General features: G+C 39.8%; 1 protein-coding gene and 1 long non-coding RNA gene across 6 annotated transcripts in view; one reads left to right on the top strand and one right to left on the bottom strand.

Annotated features, from left to right (window-relative positions):
* LOC100645983 (large neutral amino acids transporter small subunit 2) overlaps positions 1–20384 on the bottom strand; it is a 24613-nt gene extending 4229 nt beyond the window's left edge. Inside the window, exons 1-8 of one of the 3 annotated variants that reach the window (XM_048405311.1) lie at positions 19479–20384; positions 17589–18104; positions 9991–10209; positions 7068–7338; positions 3603–3726; positions 1684–1884; positions 939–1088; positions 10–187 (exon numbers count right to left, since the gene is read on the bottom strand). In XM_048405311.1, coding sequence (XP_048261268.1) covers positions 10–187; positions 939–1088; positions 1684–1884; positions 3603–3726; positions 7068–7338; positions 9991–10209; positions 17589–17853 — 1408 coding nt within the window. In that variant the 5' untranslated portion in view covers positions 17854–18104; positions 19479–20384. Of the gene's footprint in view, positions 1–9; positions 188–938; positions 1089–1683; positions 1885–3602; positions 3727–7067; positions 7339–9990; positions 10210–13214; positions 13405–17588; positions 18105–19478 lie in introns of those variants that run through there. The other 2 variants (XM_012307728.3, XM_048405312.1) reach the window with 2 other exon arrangements.
* LOC125384982 lies at positions 14642–15798 on the top strand. 3 transcript variants are annotated; one of them, XR_007223884.1, is made up of 2 exons: positions 14642–15097; positions 15289–15798. It is a non-coding gene; the product is annotated as an uncharacterized LOC125384982 (long non-coding RNA). The 3 variants fall into 3 exon arrangements; XR_007223885.1 differs by having other exon boundaries at positions 15207–15798; XR_007223886.1 differs by having other exon boundaries at positions 15193–15798.

Raw genomic sequence — 20384 nt, 5'->3', positions numbered from 1 at the left:
AACACTTACGAGACGATCTGACGATCCATTTAGGTTTCTTTTCCCAATAAATGAAGATGCAATACATAGGAATGCCAGATAAGATGATTATCACTCCTACTCCCACTTCCCATGGAGACACGTAGCAGGGGAATGTGACCAGGAAAGCGCATATTATAAAAAATATAATTGGTAATACGATAGACACCTAACGAAGGGAAAGAAACAACGTTATTATTAAAATTAATAATCGACGATTAATTCGATTACAATGATCAACGTTATTTATTTATTTATTTATTTATTTATTTATTTATTTATTTATTTATTTATCTATCTCGTCTTTATTCGTTATCATTAGCAATCGAATAATCATGGAAGTAATGGAAAATCAAAGAATTATATTTCTTTTCTTCCTTAGAAACGCTATGTCGATTACGATTTCTCCGATTGTTTTGCTCGAACGATGAATAAACGGTTGTTCGATTTTGATTTTCCTTACTTCGACGAAAGTATACAACGTGTTTTTCGAATGCCCGATAGACGGATGATCGCACGATTCGGTCGTAAATGAGAATTAGATATTTTGTCCTATGAGAATCCTATTGATCTCGTTTATTACGTCTCGGACGTTTTATAGCTGGATCTGATTTTAGTTTGAACCGATCTCTGATTTATTAGAAATTTATTACGATTCTAATTTAGGCAATCGAATAATTCTGATATATAACATATCGCTGTACGTATTGCGATGTTTTTATGGCAATTCGTACGTTTGAGAGTATAACGTTAAAGAAACGCAATAGGTATATTTATGCTTTATTTTCGTTATTATGCATTAATTTCGTGGAATTTTGCATCTTTGAATTTTCTATAAACGAATAGAATATCGCGCTGTAATAATTATCGATAAAATATCGGAGGAGGAAAAATGTGCGATCTTTAAATTCTTCGCATACCTTTATTGGTCGTTGGCGATCGGGACTTTTGTAACGAAGCCAGAGGAGGCCAGACACCGAGAGCGTAGTGAATAGTGCTTCAACGAAGCTAACATAATAGATCAGCACATAGACATCCTCTATGATCAAAAGTGCCAGGGTGATAATGCACTAGAAACGGAAATTATAGTTTAACGCTCGAGCCAATCCGAGTACAACGGCGAGAAAAAATTAATCTCTTATATTTTATTATTTCCTAATTATAATTAGGAGAATCGCGTGGAAAATACGGAAAGCGTGCGGTTCGATATAAATTCGAAATACCGAAAGTAGCGTAGCAAACGATGTTAAAAGTAACAAACGTTCGATAGTATGTTTTACGTTTGCGACTATTTCGATACGTGTAGTTTGACTTTGGATAAAATTATTCTATGGAATATCTGGAATTGGACCATTTCGAGCGATAGATAGGAAAAATCAGATCGACGATATACCGTTAACGTTATTTTCATGTTCGTCTGCTTATACGTGTTATACAGATACAAATATCGGTCGAGATAAACGTATTATCCGTCAACCGGTCTATCGACCGGAACGGCGTACGCGTATCAAAAACGATCGAGTTTTCCATCTCGGTCGCAGGTTTTTAGTCGACGGTGAGAGTGTCGTCGAATCGGAGAAAAATTTATCTTTCGCTGGAATCGTCGTTTCGTAGTTTTCGCCACGAGTATCTTAAGCGCCGAACAAAAGTACAACAGCTACTTACGAGAAAAATGAGCGACGGCATCGGCGTTAAGTTTCGCACATTGATGAGAGCAATGGCGGCAGGCAGATGTCCATTGCGAGCTCCTACGAAAAATAATCGCGACGATGCGAAAATTGCTCCGTTCAACGCCCCGAACGTCGAGCAAGCTACGAACAATGGCATTATCCAAGACATCACGCCCAACAGTTTGTCGCTGAAAGTCTGCGCAGAACGACAAATTTATAAATTATAACAAGTTGTTTCTACTTACCGCGTACGTTTACGCGAATTTTTCTTTTCTTTTTCTTTTCCTTTCTTCATCCCCGTACGATCGAAAGAGCGTAGCCGAGGATATAGGAAATCGTTTCGTTTCGTTCGTTGGATATTGAAAAGGAGTATAAAAAACGAGATGTCGCGTCCGCGACGAAGCATAGGAGGCAAACGCAGCAAAACGATCGTAAATACCGTTCTTTTTTCTTTACCGTGTATCCGTCTGTCTATCTATATATAGATATATAGATAGATATAGATAGATAGATGGATAGATAATACATTATAACAAAATGCTTTTGCACCTTTGAAATTTACCGCTACACGTATCGTACATGGAATAGAATGTTTCGAAGCGCGCGTGTTATACGATATCTTTTACCGCTTTTAGGTCCATAGCTTCTCTTCGCAGAAAAAGGATCGTAGAAACAATCGTAGAATGGAATGTTCGCGTCGTAATGGTAGTTGACTGGTAGCTTTCGCGACACGTAAAAACAATTACGAAGCAGAGAATCACGCTTATTTCAATTTTTCGATTTCTACCTTTGCTTAAAACGTCGTCTTTCTTGTTTTTCCCTAACGAAAAATTACCACCAGAAAATATCACGAGTCAACGAGTCACGCGACGTTTTCCAACGTTACGTTTTATATTTCCAGCTACTTTTGCGGCTCGCTTTCGAGTTTAAGCACGTACAAAAAAGAATATTCCGATTATTCGTGACGGTCGGTATACGAGTTTTAACATACTCTGTTGGAAATTTTTTTTTTTTCGCTTTCGATGTATCTCTCTTCTCTGATACGATCGCTCGTAGCTGAAGATGCGGTTCCCAAAGAAATTCAAACTACCGAGAAATACGATGAAAGATCGAAGAATAGAAAAGTATACACTCGCGTATCCTTGGTGTAGTTTGATAATTCATAGCGCGTATTAATATCGGCAGACAAATAATTGTTCGCGAAGTAACAAGAAGGCTGTGTAACGGCTATGGCGTGAGAATATCGGCGAAAAATCGGATCGGATACGACGCGGCAAAATTAGATACGCGTTTGTATCGATAGACGATGATTTTAGCCGTTGCACGCGCATCTATTTTCTGGAAAGTAACGGGCAAATTTATTGGGAATAAGAATAAGGCAGAGTTAAAAAAGCGACAGTGGCACGGAATTTGTAAGCGGAGAATTTCCGGATATGCTCGGCGTAGGAGCGAGCATAAACGGCGGTGCGAGAGAAGAGGACGTAGAAACGGAGGTGGCGGCGGCGGATGGAAAAGCAGAGAGCTACGCGCTATTCCACGTAGTTACCAAAAAGAGAGTTGCAGGTTTTTATTCTTAAACCGCGTCGAACCAAAGTCGTACGAAAGAATTGCGTCAAGCGCGATAGAACTTGGCGCGTAACGTAGCAACGTTTCGAGAACAAAATATTTAATCGGTATTAGTAAGATAAGCGGATCTTTCTCCTTTCCATCACAATATATATATATATATATTTGTTGTTGTTGTTGTTGTAAGACTGTCTGTAATTCGAACGTACTACATCTGCTTTACAAAGATAGCAAAATAGGTGTGTTTTTACCGTCAATAATCGATAGGAAGAAAATTTTCTCAATGTCCAAGAAACGTTCGGTTCCGAAAAAACAAAATAAACGAATTCAAAATAAAGATAAACTTACGACAGCGACAGCGTTCGATGCCAGAATTTCATCTTGCGTTAACACCACGAAATAAGCAATGTTCGCCAGGACATAAATCACAGTCACCAACGGCAATGATATGCAAATCGCTCTTGGAAGATTTCTGCAAAAATGATAATTATATATATATATATATAAGTATATATAGATATATACATGTCTTTTCACATTACGTTATCGAGATAATTTTCTCGATTCGCGTATCAACGTTCCCTCCACTTTTATTACGTATTCGTTTCGTACTAGGAAAATTATGTATTTGAAGATTTACGTCGAGAAACCGTTGGTAAATTTTCTATGAAATTGACATTTCGGCAAATAATTTTTGTTATCGTCGTAAAAGATTTTTCTATCTAAAAAATCAATTGCTGCTATTAATTTTGTAGAAAGAATTACGTTCTCGTCGTTAAAAATACAATCGTCGATACGGTTATTAGTTTAAATGTCATTTTTAACGATATTTGAATATTTATTTAGATTTCGATATTCGCTTTCTGCTTTTCGTTATTAACGTTATTAACGAAAACAGGCGTGCATTTTCTTCTAATTTTTCCTCCGTTTAGACTGCCGCTTCTATCGATAATAAACATGACAACAAAGACTCGTATAAATATCGACGAACAAAGAGCGCAAAACACGAATCGCCAAACTAGATTTAGAAACGCGAAAATCCCATTCATGTTTTAAATATAAACTACGTAAATATCGCTCGCACTCACGATGCGTCGCTTTTACTCGGTAACTCTACGAATATCTTTGTTCGCGATGTTATCGAAAAGTTCGTTCCACTTACGTACTCGTTGTTAGCTGCTCGGATCGAAGAAACACACCGCGCGAAAAATTGAACGCTGTTCGACGCTTACCGTTTCTGTTCGACAGGAACGTTTAACGTATCGTTAAATTGCAAATAAATCGAATAACGATGCTTTTGTTCCCTTCGATATAATCGTTCCAGTTGTATAGCCGATTTACCACGACTCGACCAAATCCATTCTCGAAAGATGTTTCTTCGTCTTGGAATTTTTAATCGTACAGCTATAGGTTAGATCGAGAAGAGTCTTTTAAGCCGATAAATACGCGTTTAACGCTGATAATCATATATACATATATATATATATATATATATAGATGATAGCGATGGGAACTTTGCGCGCAACGTGGATATATTATGTACGCAGGATGTTCCCCTGCAGTACTTTACGCGGCTTATAGGCGGTTATAGGAAAGAATTGCGCAAAACGTCCACCTTGACGATACGTCTCGAGGTGGTTGAAATCCGCGAGATCGCTTCCAAGACGCGAACGCGACGAGACACGGAGCTTCGATATCGAACGATATCGAACGTTTATCGCTTTAACGCGTATACTATTCTAGATAGTAAAAGTTGATTTCGCGTAAAGAGGATCGCTTTTGGGGGATACTCTGTACTTTTGCCGACAAGTTCTTCGAGCGTCGATCTATTAGGGTCTAAATATCGAGCGTAACAGGTATCAACCGGCATCGCGAACGATCCTCGTGTACCACGGTGAGGATCTCGCTCGTACAACGGATCGTTATTGTCCGACGAGTGAACGGAGCTCGGCAGAGTTTCGGAAATTTGGCTTGTTCGCGGGAATCGTCCGACTCGCGACCAACGAATCGGCAAATTTCTGCAAGCGAGACCACCAGGGGAACATCCTCTATAAAATGTAAAAGTTTTCATCCCGATAGGAATGATCGTCCGTTGCGGAATAATCGCTGGACATACATAAAAGATACATACTCGTCGAATCGATAACCTCCTCGTTTTCGAAGTCGGTTAAAAAGACAAGAGCTGTCCTCTCTCCATGTGCCGCGCGCAGCTTCAACTTCGTATATTCTTTCGTTGTGCGCTAGAGGTGAGACGTGTTTTTCAGTGATAAGATTCGGTTAAATATATTTCTTAGAGACAGGTGATACGGATAAGGGAGAAGGAGAGCGATTGGATACGTACGGAGAGTTTGCGAAAAGGCTTAGAGAATGCTTCGCGGGAACCGATAGATCGTTTACGGACCGAGCTCGGAGAGAAAACTCTGCAAAGTTACCACGAATATCGTAGATCGGCCGTATTCCGAACGCGACGCGTCGTTTCGACGGCGGTGGCGTGCCTCGATCGCGCGGCTGGTTGGGGCATGGGGCCGGATTTTATCGCTTTCCGTCGTTCGATCTTAAAGATTACTTCGATCGTCCCTGATTCGAGAGCTCGATCTTGCTACCCTTTACTCTCGATTCAGCCTATTTAGTCTATCGTTTCTCATCCGAACGATAATTCGTTATCGTTGCTACGTAACGATCGAAAGTTGAGCCGCTTGTACACGTTGGCGAGCAGAGTATCGGGACGGCGTTTACGAGGAAGAACGTTTTTATCGAAGCGGTAGGACTATTGCTAGCGTCGTTAGCCCCGGCTACAGCTATCTTTCCAACGAATCTAACGTTGATTTCTATTCGCCTCCTAGGACCTTAAGTAAGTATAGTTCAACCTCGAGCATGCTTTTCGACCTACAATTTCGCTTGTACTCGTGTATAAGATGGGAGATGATTGGTCGGTCGGCACAGCGAGTAGGTGGACTAAATCAGTTTCCGTTAAAGCCGGTTTTCTACGTATACTTTTCACGGCTCGTTCTACGAGACGCCTGGCTACTTTACCTGCATCGGTCGAAAACAGCCACTCGCGCAAGTATTTTTACGATCAATTTTATCAGCCCGGTAATATCTTTTAACGATCATTTCTTTTAATCGATGGTAAATTGTTAAGTCGCGTCGTAAATAAATCGTTTCGTTTGCTCGATAATAACAAAGATTCTAATAGTTGAAATCGCTACTTCTTGAAACAGTCGTACTCGTAATCTCGAGGACGAGCCGAATAAAGCACGATAGATCGCACGATCGAACCAACTTATCTTTAAGCGGTGCTTCGTTTCGAAGTTACGAAGTGGAAGCTTACCCGCGAGCAAAATGCCCGCGAAACGGAAGGGAACGAATCTTTTTGTTTCTTAACCGTGAAACATTGTGACGTGGCTCGTACGAGTCGGTTCGTTCGATCGCTCGATTATTATTTTAAGTAAATTAGCTTTTCCTTCGTCTTTATGGGAAACCGAAGAACGGTTGTTCGGGCAAGAATTTTGAAAAATTCTATCGTGTCGCGCGACATTTCAGAAACCAAACCGATCGATTTTATCTTTTTCTACGTAAAAGCTGTTGGTCTTCGTCTTATAACGTACAATTCCGTGTTTCGTGTACCCCACGTATAAATTATATCGAGATAATTGTAAATAGTAATCGTAAATTTTCACGTAAATATTAGAAAATATTCGTTCTACTTTTCGATGTACGGAGTTCGATGGCAAAAGAATGGAGCAAGGCTCGCGAACGAGCGTCAATTAATTAACGCGCGTCAATGTTCCGATGGAAATAACGATACGTTACCTGTAAGGATCCTTTAGCTCCTCGGTTACGTAATTCAGATAATTCCATCCGGAATAAGAGAACAGGCCTGAATAAACGGCTAGAGCAACGTAGCCAGGCTGGGTATTGGTTCCATGCATGGGATGGCGAAAATTTTCCGTGTGACCCATGCAGAGCCACCAAAATCCAGCGACCATGATAATCACCAGGGCGAAGATCTTCGTTCCGGTGAAGATATCCTGCACTCTGGTCGCCCATTTCACGTTGTAACAGTTAATGGCTGTTAACAAGCCTGCAACCACATCGATCGGATAATATTATTTACTCGCGATTAAAATGGAAAATACAATTATTTTTCTACTACGATATAAATTCACAAGTACGTACGCGAGGCTGCAGCAACGATCGTTGCCGATATGATGGACGAGGCGATGCATCTAGTTTCGAATAACAGCGATAAAATATAAAGCTCGATGCAAAGCGTAATTACGTTGTTATTTATTACGCAAACCCGTGGGGATTTGAAAGGCTAATTCGAAACTACTCCATATCGTAAATGCTAATCATTTTTAATGCAGCTGTGCAGCTGTGCGCGGGGCTGCAATTCGAAGGATCAGCCTTCGTTAACGTATTACATATGTATAAACAGAAGATAAGAGTTGGGTCGAGTTGGCTTTATAAATTCAACGAACGATACCGACGCACGTGGTGCTACGGATGCACGCGGAATTTTCTGTAGCGGTACCGGTAGTTACTCGCAAATTCTTCTAGTTCTCAGCGACTAAGGCCGAGCTGTGGTAACGCGCAAAAGTAAAAGTTGCTCGAAATCTAAGCTACCGTCGGCTTTCTAAATAATAACATATATATATATTTCTTAAACACCTAACACCGTAATAAAAGAATTCTCGATTCTTTTAAACGTACGACGCTTTTATATTTGCCACATTACGGAACGTTTATCGTTCGAAGTATACACGATGTACGTTGCAAATTGCCCGTTAGAAATCGTTCATCCACGTTTCTGAACGTTACGATCGTTCTAAAAACCCGTTGGCCAACTTTGCGTTAAATCGACGAACAAGATTACCTTCTCCTAGCAATTTCTAGAAAATTTATTATACGTACTCGAAACGAAACAAAAGTCCAACATTCGTCGAAAACTAGGTATTAAGAATTTTTGTCGACACGCGGTACATCTCGCGGCATACGCGTTAGCGAATAAAGGTCGCCGACGAGTATGTATAAGTAATTAATGCCTGTAACATTGATATCCGTGGAAATGAAATTACATACACGCAGGCGAACGTTTGTACGAAGCGCGTTAGAACTGCTACTCGAAAGTGCGCAAATATTTCGAATTATCTTATTGTAGGCTTCTGCTTCGAGATAAAATTTTTTATCGTCCTTGTAATAACCATTTGTATACGAATTTTATTCGGCTAACGGACAGCGAACAAGAACGAGAAAAGAAAATTTACTTGCAAACGATGGAAAAGATACTCCCGTCGGATAAAAGATTTACATCGTTAGACCGCGAACGGACGAACGAAACTCGCATAGATTAGATTCATCGAGCGATCAGAGAGAGAGAGATTACGAAAATGCGTTTTTTATTTTGCAGATTTCGCATAATGCGCCTGTGTCGCGTATCTATGTTTAAGAACATGTGCAAAAACGTATTGCGTATCGCTTACGCTAATATATCGTGTCGTATATTTATCCTAATCGTTTAAAACGCTAATAACATCGAATTGCGTATTTACAATATCGTATATCGCGCAACACCAAATAATTCTATCGTCGACGATATTTCGTACGTATCGTAAACCGATATCAAACATACAGATATTTTACAGATTTTATGTGCATAAATATTCGTTTGTCGTAAGTGGACGGGCGGACGAACTCGAAGAAAGCGTCGCTGCCTTTTCCTAAGCTATTATTTCGCTACTTGATCTTTTGCCTCTATTTACGTTAAACGTGGATCGTCGATCGCATCGTGCCAAAGCGAAAACACCGCGAAAAGCAAGTTGACGCTGGAAATCGTTTACCTTATAAACGTTAAATGTTACAAAGAACGTTATATCGATGTTCCGGTAGCTTCTAAAATGTTCTCGACGCGCGATATTTGCGATTATAAGTAACGTTGTTACTCGCGACATGCCTAAAAACTAGAGAACGTCGTGGTCGTCGACCGTTAGTTTCATCTATGATTCGGCCGTTTCTTTTCACGCTATGTTGCGTCTATGTTACGATCTCGAAGAGCGAGAAACGTCGTTGGATTACGATATACCGTATGCACAGGATACAGTAACGCGTACATTTACTATCACGATCGTATATCGCGCATCATCTTCGAGCTGCCGTTGGAACGAGTATAATTATAGGCGAGATAGATAGGCGAGAACACGGAGCGATTTGTTCGTCGCCGCGGAACTTTAAATCCGACGTCACAATAAGCAGATCGCTGTTCTCTATACGATAAAGAGGAACGATAACGACCTTTTTCTCGAAATATGGACAAACGAACGCCGTTTGGTTTTTGTAAAAATTCGTCAAATTCGTTCAACGGTGGCAACTTGACCCAAGTGTACGCGTCGGCGTTACGTGGTAGTCGATAGAGCCCGTTCGGACGATAGAGCCCCGTGCACGCACCTGTATACGCGACGCTCTAAGAGACCTAAGAATCTGTTAATAGTTAATAATAATAATAAAGAGATCGATCGGGGTTGACGGGCGAGAAAACAGGTCGCCGAGCAACGAACGCGTGGCTGCGCTTTTGTCACACAGACGCGTACGTATGGGCGGCAATCGATGTACCAGTACCGGCAATTTTTTGCCAATATTAAGACCGAAATTATTTATTTGGAATCGATAACGTTCGACAGTTTAGCGAATTTTCGATCCGAAGAGATGGACGTTGTAATTTCAAAGGTGTTCTTACACGTGATAACGGCAGCGAGTAGTCGCACCGCTGCGTACGGAGGAACGCAACCGTGCCAAACTGGTTGCAAGATGTATTGTGCGAACGTTAAGGCTGTGATCGCGTTTCCAGTTGGGACCAGCACGAACAATGCCACGTAGAGGTAGAGGAACGCCGGTAGGGGTCCAAAAGCGTCGTTGATGTAAGCGTAGTCGCCTCCGGATTTTGGGATCATGGTACCTGCATTCAAAAAAATTCAAGTATTTTTATTTCGACCGAGCAACACGTTGCTGATACGAGGCTGGTAAGAAAGGAGGCGATCGTTCGCCGAGATATTGGTAAAAAAGTCGCGTTTTCCACATCGCTACGGCGAATTTCGCGCTAGCGTCGTTTGCCAGCCCCGCCTTACCTTAACGCGCAACATCGCCGTTCCTACCCTCCTGGTCCAACCGACTCTCTTCCCAAAAATCTGTACGCTCGATATCTCGAAAATCTTTCCAAACACCGGTTGCAAGCCAGAGAAATCTCGCGCGCTTATATCGTATTGTATTTATCTATGCACGTTATGACGCGATATAGTCGCAAAACTTTGATAACTTTGATAACGCGCGTACACAGTGACAGCTGGCAAGCAACCGGAATACGTGTAACGCGTAAAAATACGATATATCAAATACTTCGAATAGAATGGTAATTTTGGTAAATGACATTGACCTCGACATTATGACCTTGGATATAAGCTTCGTCGTCGTAAGCCAAGTCGTTTTCGCTGTTACGCGGTATATATCTAAATGCCTCTTAACAACGAAACGTTCGGTGCAACGAAAGATTTCGGTGTTTACTCGCGAGGTTCGAGTACCATGGAGTTCGATCGAGTACCATAATTAAGACCGTAATTAGGGCATGGCATTCGAGCGATGACAAAGAGCGGTCGAGAGCAGTTGGCGAGATCGTAAGCGTTCGATAATGGATAATCGCGTTGAAACTCGTGGGCGATCGCGAACAAGTCGCGAGTACCTATCGTCTTACGACGATATTTCAAGATTTAAACGCGATAGAGAAGGTCGGTGAAACGTTTGGATGCGAAACTTTGAAACTACGTCCTATTAATACCGGTTTAACTATCCACCTGTCACTTGCAACGATGTAAAACCGAATCTCTCTTTGCACGGCTAGATCGATCGAATTTTTTATCGATGCCGATTTTGTTTAAACGTTCTAAGCGCTTTCGACGAATATCCAACGTTATCGAAATAAATCTCCGTTCGAATAATCGTTCAAGTAAAATTTCCGTTGTTTTAATCGATATAGGTAGGAAAAAGGTGTTTGAAAATATGCGAACGTTTGCCCGTGGCATACGGAATTTCTTTTGATTTTGGCATCCTTGATTTTCGTCTTGCTGGATCAAAAATATGGACCATCGAGGCAAAAAGATTACCGACAACGATCGACCGAACGTATCGAATCCGATCGATCACGGGTGGATCAAGGAGAAATCGTTTTTGAAGAAAGCTATAAACGTTGAAAATTTGATTAAAAATTCGGCCATTTCGTCTGCAACGACGCGATAACACGCTGTATCTACGATAGGAGAAAGAGTTTCAAAGAGACTCGATGAAATCAGCCGAATCGCTCGCATCGGTAATTCGATCGAGTATCATTGACCTTTTTCTCGGAGTCACGGATCGGGTCACGCTGGTCGCGTGCCACGACACATTTTAATTACATCGTTCAAGTACAAAAAACGAATCACGCGTTCTCCCACGCGAAGAAAACTCTCCCCCTCTCTCGTATTTACTTCTACCATATATATCTTTACACACCGTATCCATTCCGTGGATATTCGTTCCATTTATCTTTAAATTTATTTAAAAGATGGATTTTACAATTCGGTATGTTGTCGGATTTTACATCCATCGTACGTCTATCTTTTCGTTTGATTTTGCGATGAAAAATGTGTCGTTGCATTGATATATTAGATGCGATACCATAACGGAAACGTGAGCGATAATCGATAGAAAAATCAGGCGTATTTTTGGATAATTTTACGAAACAAAATTTTATCAAAATCGATCCACCGCGTTTAGGTGTAACGCTTTCTATAGATGCAGTCGTATCTACGCACGGATAAATAAAACGTTGAAACGTTGATCCTTTATCGCTCGACGATATTCGACTATAACTTTCGTCCGATCGAATGTTAACGTATTACCAGAACCGTTCGTTGCCAAGGAAACGTCGTACATTTTCGACGCGAGATCGTGACAATATCGAAGCGTTTTTACAGTATCTACGAACGTAACGTGACCACCGTGCCAGATTATTTTCAGATAAATCTTTCGCTGTATTCGTTTCGGTTATATACGTATTTTTCTACGTATTCTGTTATACCGAATATTCGTTTTGCGAACGTTTGTACGCGTCTTGTGGGCTGTGAACGGAATGGCCCGACTTACGGCAAGGTACAGGGACTCTGAACGAAGGCAAACGACGAATCATCTTCCCGACTCGGCAAGACGAAATTACAACTAGCGATAAGACCAAATTCGATATGTACTGGTAAATCCGAATCAAACTCCAAGGGTCGTCTCGTAGAGTTCGAACACTACTCGTTAAACGGAGGAGCTTGTTACAAATTTACCGAGAGGGCCGTTCGAATTTTAATCTTTCATCGATAAAGTTACTTTTCGTAAGTATCGTAAACGTTACTTTTGATCGTTGCTTCCCCTTTGATTCGTATACCCGTATGTATTTATATATATGTACAGTTAGTGGCAGTACAGTTAATTTCCGTGACATTTTGTATCGTTCGAATAACATAGAAATATCGTCGTCCAAGAATTTTCATCGCTTTAACCACATGACTTTTGACATCTTTTACCATTTAAATACGATAAATCCTCCGTTTTAACAATACCGAAATATCGTCATTTCAAAATTCGTTTCGTCTTATTTACTTTGTAAAAAAACGTCATTCTTAGTTACACGTTAAAGCTGCAAGCATCGACGAAAAATTAAAAAGTAAAATGTGTAACGGTACTCGACGGTAAACTATCCAACGGTTTCTGTCCCGTGGCTCGCCACGCAAAGACCCTATCCTTCGGATAAGATAATTGCCGGATGTCGATACATTCTTACGGAATATTTTCAGCTAGCCTAAGGACCCGCTATAGATCTTAGGATTTATTCAGCCAAGGTCCTCCAAAGGGACAAATAGTCTTTGTCTTGACAGTCCCTATACATACCACCCGCTACGGGAAGATGCTGAAAATCTGCTTTCCTCGCGTACGACGTTTCCCGCTGGCAACTTTCTCTCAACGAGGGTGGTCAGCGTCCTTTTCCAACCACCAACTCGAAATTTAGCCAATTAACAGCGACGTCCAGTTTCCTCATTTTCCGAACCGACGCTTTCCTCGACGAATCCTTAGACGTACCCAATCATAGTTTTCCTAAGCAGCATCATCGTGACGGAAAGTCAGTGGTTAAACGCCTGTCCGAATTGATCGTTGCTGGTTGGTAGTAACAACCTATTCGAGTTCGAACTTGTAACCGCGAACCGATAATAGTAATCGCTTGTTCTACGCATAAGTGTACATACACAACATAGAATATATGTTGATAAATATTCATTGTTAAATATATTCGATTCTTCCGCGCCTATCGTAAAATATTTATCGACAAATCTCTATTGGATATCTTCTTAGGAATTCGTCTAGATTTACAAAAAAAATAATCCGTACAACTGCGATCTGTCAACTTTTGCTTGCGAGGCGTTGAGACTGTAACGTAAATCACGTCAGAGACCAGGACACACACACACACACCGCGGGCAGGATGGTGTCCCGATCGGCATACTTCGTACCCGATGGACCGACGAGGAAAACGCATGGCGACCTTGGCGACAATGTATATTGCCGGAGTACCTGAGGATTCGTTTATGGCCTAACGATCCTTCCACCAAATGTTCTAGAAGCGTAGCAACGGTCACGTACGCCTACAGGGTAGTGGGAATAATGAGGGATGACAAACAAAGAAGGAACAGATGTCACCGAAAGTAAAAATATTGTAAGAGCCTCAGTCTCGAACGGTCACGGTTAGAGCTCAGAAGTGTCCTATAAGTGTATAAACGAAGAAAAAATAAAGTTTTCTTCTTTCTTTTAAATTTCTTTTTATTTTACGTGACAAGAGCATTGTTTTTCGACCATCGTGGAACACGTATAGTTGAGCGTCGTTACCAGTTTCCAAGCGTTCTATCAATTGCGGTCGTTCTAATTATGCTTTTAGTTCATCGTTCTAGAGTCTGCACTCTGAAGCGTCTTAACGCACGGTGTATTAGATAAATAGAAATGTCTATTTCTAAATTAAGAAAACGGAAAAGAGAGGAAAGTAGGACTCGCTACCTTATCACGGGACTGGTAAATCGTAAATTTAAATTACTTGCTAAATAAAACACGCGAGAGAAACACGTATTTTGCTATTTTAAAATTACTATACTTCAGACATTGCCGTATACGAGTTGTTGAAAAGTCATATCGACCAACTTCGTAAATTGGAACATTTACGTTGAAATTTACTTCGACGGTTGACGGTCGTCCGATAGCACAGAGATACGTACAAAGAGCATAGTCGTACGTTACCGTGTAAGCAGACGCGCCGTGGAAATAAAAAGAAAACGTTGCATGCAGGCGTCTTCTGCTTCTATCCTTGTCTAATCAGGCGTATAGATCGGTGTTACACTCGTGTATTTATCGTAGGATCGTACACGCGTTGTTAGACAAGGACCAAAGAGGTCTCTACGCGTCGCTCGCTTTCTATCCCGATATCGCTTTCTCAACTCGCTCGCGCGCTCTGTCTTCGTGTTTCTATGCTCGATAGCTGCACACCTCTCCTCGTCGTCCCTATCACGTTCTTAGCACGCGAGTGCTTTATCGACGTTTACTGACTTTTGTCGCCCGACTACGTGCATTGTACACCGCGGAGAATCAGTTTACTTTCAATGATATCGCAAAAGGAAAACACCGATACGGTGAAAGTGATCGAAGCTTAACTCGTGGTCTACGCTTGTACAAAAATAGCTTTTCTAATTGCGTTTGTCCATATCGTTCAGCGTGTACAAGACCGACAAAAAGTGAGTTTCTTTAAAACGAATTTTTTCAAACGGAACCTTTTCGCTTACTTGCATCTGTCTGTTAACATTTACGAAACATCGTAAATCCTTGAAAGACTTTTTTCGATAGAATGGCACGAAGATGGACGAGTTGCAACGAGCTAATCACACAGTCGTTCCGATTCGAAGGAAACGTCAATTTCAATTTTCAGGCCGTAAAACAGCTTTAGAACGATCGGATGCTCGAATTATCGAATCTATCGACAAATTTACAACGAAGGCCAGACCGAATAAGACTAGAGAGATAAGGATTCGCGGAAGATTTGAGGAGAATGAGGATGTAGAAGGCGATGGAACACCTGGCTGAGGGCTGCAGACGCGGGAGTGCGAGGATGAGCATGGAGGTCTTTCTGAACGACGCAGGTACGGGCCTAGAGGAAATGAAAAGAATTTCGAGGGACGAGGAGGAAAGAGGGGTAGGCGCAGAGACGAAGGTGATAACAGCAGGATAAAGTTGGGTTAGCTGTAATTAGAAAGAAAAACAGCTACCACAATCTTACCTGGAATAAACAAAAATTATGTACGAAATATCGATCTAACGCATATTCGTTATAAAAGTATCGTTCTTTTTGTTTTACGTTACCATGCGTTTATTCGAGCAACGCAACAACATTCGCATCTTCTTCCGTAAAATAAAAATACAATTGATTTAGAAAATAAAATGATTATTTAAGTTTTTCATCTTCTCTAATACTTTACGTTTAAAGATGAATTCGAAAGATGAAGCGTTACATGAAAAACATATCCGATTTTCTTTACGTTTCTTCTTAGCTATACCGTCTTATCCTACCTTCCCCTACGTACCTTCATACGACTTCCAGAATTTCATACCGAAAACGAAACGTGCGAAGAAAACGCGTAAAAATAAAACAGATTATTTTTCTACTTCGCTTTTCCCATGTGATACCGAAAACAATTACTTTAAAAGGTTCCAACTTTGATGTTTCTTATCACCGTTACATCGAATCCTAAACTTTCAAAATGATCACAATTATTATGCTACTTACACGTAGACGATTGCATCTGATACCTTTATAAATAAACGATGAAAAGAAAAAGAAAAAAAAACAAAAGAAAAAGAAACTGAAACTATGCGAATAATGCGGTCTTTGCCAACTTGTGTTACGATGTCGTCATGCAACTATTCCGCAAATGTACTGCGTGTATAATTCGAGTATATACGTGTGATAATCAGGGGAGAGCCGTGCAGTACCGATCAAAGTTCCTGGCTCCTTTCTTCCAGATACAAGCTCTTTTATCCGAATGAACGAACGACAAATTTCTACGGCTGATATTTTCTTTCTCACGTAAATAAATGAATTTTTTCTATTAACTATATTATATCTAGCCTATTAGGTGTAATTAGTCCCAATGGTAATGATTATGATTAACAATAAATTAACGACGAAAGTAAAAAATTTATTGCGAACAAATAAAAATTTCGATCCTTAAATCGATTTATTTTTAAATTATGCTTATAAAGTGCTATTAAGAGCAAATTGATAAGCAAAAAGGGTCTCATCTCATATCTCGACCATTAGTTGCTGAGATAACGCTCAGTTTGTATGCGCAGGATCAATTCTTTGTGCAGTAACTGACGCTACTCTCCGGTCGAGACAGCGCGCCCCAACCGCGCTCCGGCCACTAGGCTCGCCGGCATACTTCGACTTTATTAATCTATTATTGGCTCGTTTCTTGTTCAATTTATACAGCAAAATACAAACAAACATATTTAAAATCGTAGCAATCGAATTATGGCCAATAACAAAAATAATTTAGAGTTCTATTTGCTGTAAATTGAGCCAATCAAGTCCCCTTTTCAAATCGATTGGCTCGTAAAATAAATATAACGTAAGAACGGAAATAATTTAATCGCTTCGTGCTTAAATTTTTAAATCGATTTAAAATCTTAAAAATAGACCGCAAGTGTCTTAGAGCAACTGTTACTTTCTAAGCCAATTGACTGGGGCAAAAGGTGATGCAAGAGTCGAAAGGTCTGTCCACAGACGTATACTGTCGCGAATAATAAAGTCAAAACGTGTAGTAATTAACAAGAAGCATACTTTCTGAAATAATAGCTACATCTCTATTATATGTCATTTTTCCGTCAAATTGCATATGAATACAATGCATTTTACATTTAATATTTATGTCATATTCTATGTTACGCTGATATATATAATGTATAAAATACTAATAATACTATATTGCCAGGATATATACGTGGTCTATTTTAATATTTTAAATTGCGTTAAAAAAAAAAAGATAAGAAAAGAAAACTAACCATACGTGTACCTTTTTTCACCATGTCACCGTTGATAAGCCGTGATTTGTGAATAGCCCTACATAGATCACACAGACGCAACGCGGACGATCACATCGGAATTTTAAATTAAACGTAGCAAATATTTCGCGTCGGTAACATCTGGACTGATACATATTTAGTACTCACCGAGTTCCGCGTAACATAATGCACCGATCAGAGACAAAACACCGGAAAAGATCCAAACTATCAAAGCCTGTCCAACGCTGCCGCTATTTTCCAGCACACCCTTCGGCGATACGAAGATTCCGGCGCCAACGATAATGCCGACGATAATCGCCACACCGTCCAGCAAACCGAGTTCTTTTTTCAATTTCACCGCATCGTTTTCATGGTTGTTGACTTTCGTGATCGCCAAAACTTGCTTCTCCATTGGCGCGATTTTGTCCGGCATCGTGTGCACCGCTTTCAAAATTACTGTTCGCGAGGTACTTGTTCGTCGATAGCCGAAAAATTACTGAACGGTGCGAGCATACCGAGAGACGGCACACGCCTGATGCACGTGTGAAAACGACAAAGAAGAGGGAAGAAATATACGTGCACAGAGACAAAGACACCGGTTCTCTATCGCCGCGTGGCGTCGTTCACTCAACGGACACACGTGCGCGACTGCAGTCCTTTCTACGTTAGCAACGCTGTCGCCGCCTGCCGGCGATCGTCATTTCCACGATTAATACGCGAGTAACGCGAGTAACGCGAGTAACGATGGGACCGATGCAAACAAGATGCAATACACATTTCTCATATTCTAACGATTCGATTCGAACAAGTGTATGGAAAATTCATACAAAGTCGCAGACGACACCTTATCGTAACACCTATGATTCAAGCTAAGAAACTTGTAGTATAAGAATCGATATGTTGGTTCGAATGATTTTCATCGTGAATAAACGTTATAAATCATTACGATCTGTTTGGTTACCAATGGTAACCATTCGACCATTATCCATGACGGATATGTGTTCCTTTTCAGTTACCTACAATCATTACCGACGACGGAATAGTTTACTGGTTACGTACAGAATAAAATTAATTTTTTACTATCGAATTACCATTTAATTGGTTATCGTACTCTACAACTAAAAGAGAAAAGAAACGGTGTAAACTTTTCAAGCTATTAGAAATTGAAGGGTCGAAAGAAAATGTTTGAGAGTCATCGATGATGGTTACTAGTAACCAGAAAATGTCAGTGTCGCGGATAATTGGTTGTTCGTAATCTTCTATATGTCGATTTTACCCGGTATGATTGTACCCTAAGATGTATGAACGTAATCTTTTGCTTACGGCCAAGAAAGTCAAAAAAGCCGAGAAGCTAAAAAGTTAAGCTCTTTTGTCCAAAAATTCCGCAGTTTTCATGATGAAATATTCACGTTGCGATCGTGCTCAGCACTTAGCATGGCTTACAGTGCGGCTATTTAGAAAAGCATAAATAAAGTAAATTATCGTTTTGCCAAGTAACAAAGATTGTATTAGAATAATGAATACATTGCCAAAAGTTATTACGCAAATGGAAGTTACAAAAAGTTGTAGAGCATTTCAGTTTCTTTAAATTTCATAAAATTGCAGGGCCTAAATGGAACAAAAGATAAGATAAGATATTGCATAACTTTTAAAGTTTCTTTTTTTACAATTAAAATTCAATAGTGTAAATTGAATAGAATCCAATAATGTAAATTGATTAAGAAGAAATTACAAATAAAATATGTACGGCATTATCGCGACTTTGGTCCTTAATGGATTAATTAAATCGATATTGATATTTTCGTATAAGTATCGAAGACGTATCGATTCTTCTTGATAGCTGCGTCTTTGATACAATTCGATACAAGATCGAAACTTGTAAAATGGTACCCAGCGATAAATAGATTGCATATATCTATGCATTTATAAGAGATTTTAAAGTGTAAAAATGTTCAGAAGAATATGCATGTAACTAGAATAATCGTGTAAAATTTGAATATGATAAATATCGATGAGGTATCAGTCCCAACGTTATTCGTAAGTTTTATTTTCACATACCGTCCTTTTTGATTAAAATCACGATCAGCTGACGTTTATTTTACAGAAGCGCGGGAGCGTTCGCTCAACATACATATATATGTATATATACATAGATATGTATGTGTACATGTATGCAGCGTTCTCCCTCCCCCCCCCTCTCTTTGTCTCTCTTTTAACCACACTCGTTATACGTGAATAGCGATATTCCAATCTTTTATTTTGGAAATCTGCTCTATAATCTTGTTATAATTTTTAGCTATTACTATTGGAGTGATAAAGTTGAATAGTTGGATAATATAAATATTGCTATCTATAGATTTTACTACTGGTATTATAATTTTTAGCTGTATTATTATTAATATTATAAATGTTACTATTTGTAGATATATTACTCTATTTGCGTTATAATTTTGCCGTAATTTATAGTAGACTTTTCGCATGGCATTATCATTAAATTGGTTTAGTTTATGCAATAGAAAATAATTTGGAAATTGAGAATTGATTAGCGTTATAAATAAGCTGCGGAAAATATAACTATGAAATTGAAACTTGCTTAAAAAGTTGTTTTATCTATTAAATATCATAAAGGGTACAGTACTTTGGATATTTTATACATTTCTGCATATTACGTGCATTCAAATCCAATCGCATCTGATCCAATTGTATCCGATCTATCAAGTACGCAACCAGTGCTAACACGTAAAAATATCACTATTACATTCACATATTATCATTATATGTCACACTTATATATCGCATTTTATCGACCGATGTTTCCAAAAAGTTGGCACTTCGTTTTGGCCACATTTGAAACCGCGACAAAGCACATGAATTTCATTTGACACAACCGCACGGTGCGTTAATGCCACCCATACTGTATGCTAATGTAGATATCGCGTCGAAACCCTCGGACGAGACATTGCA

This window comes from Bombus terrestris, chromosome 4 (assembly GCF_910591885.1).
Source record: "Bombus terrestris chromosome 4, iyBomTerr1.2, whole genome shotgun sequence".
In the NCBI taxonomy this organism is placed as follows: Eukaryota; Metazoa; Arthropoda; class Insecta; order Hymenoptera; family Apidae; genus Bombus; species Bombus terrestris.
This window is presented reverse-complemented; position numbering and strand designations above follow the sequence as displayed.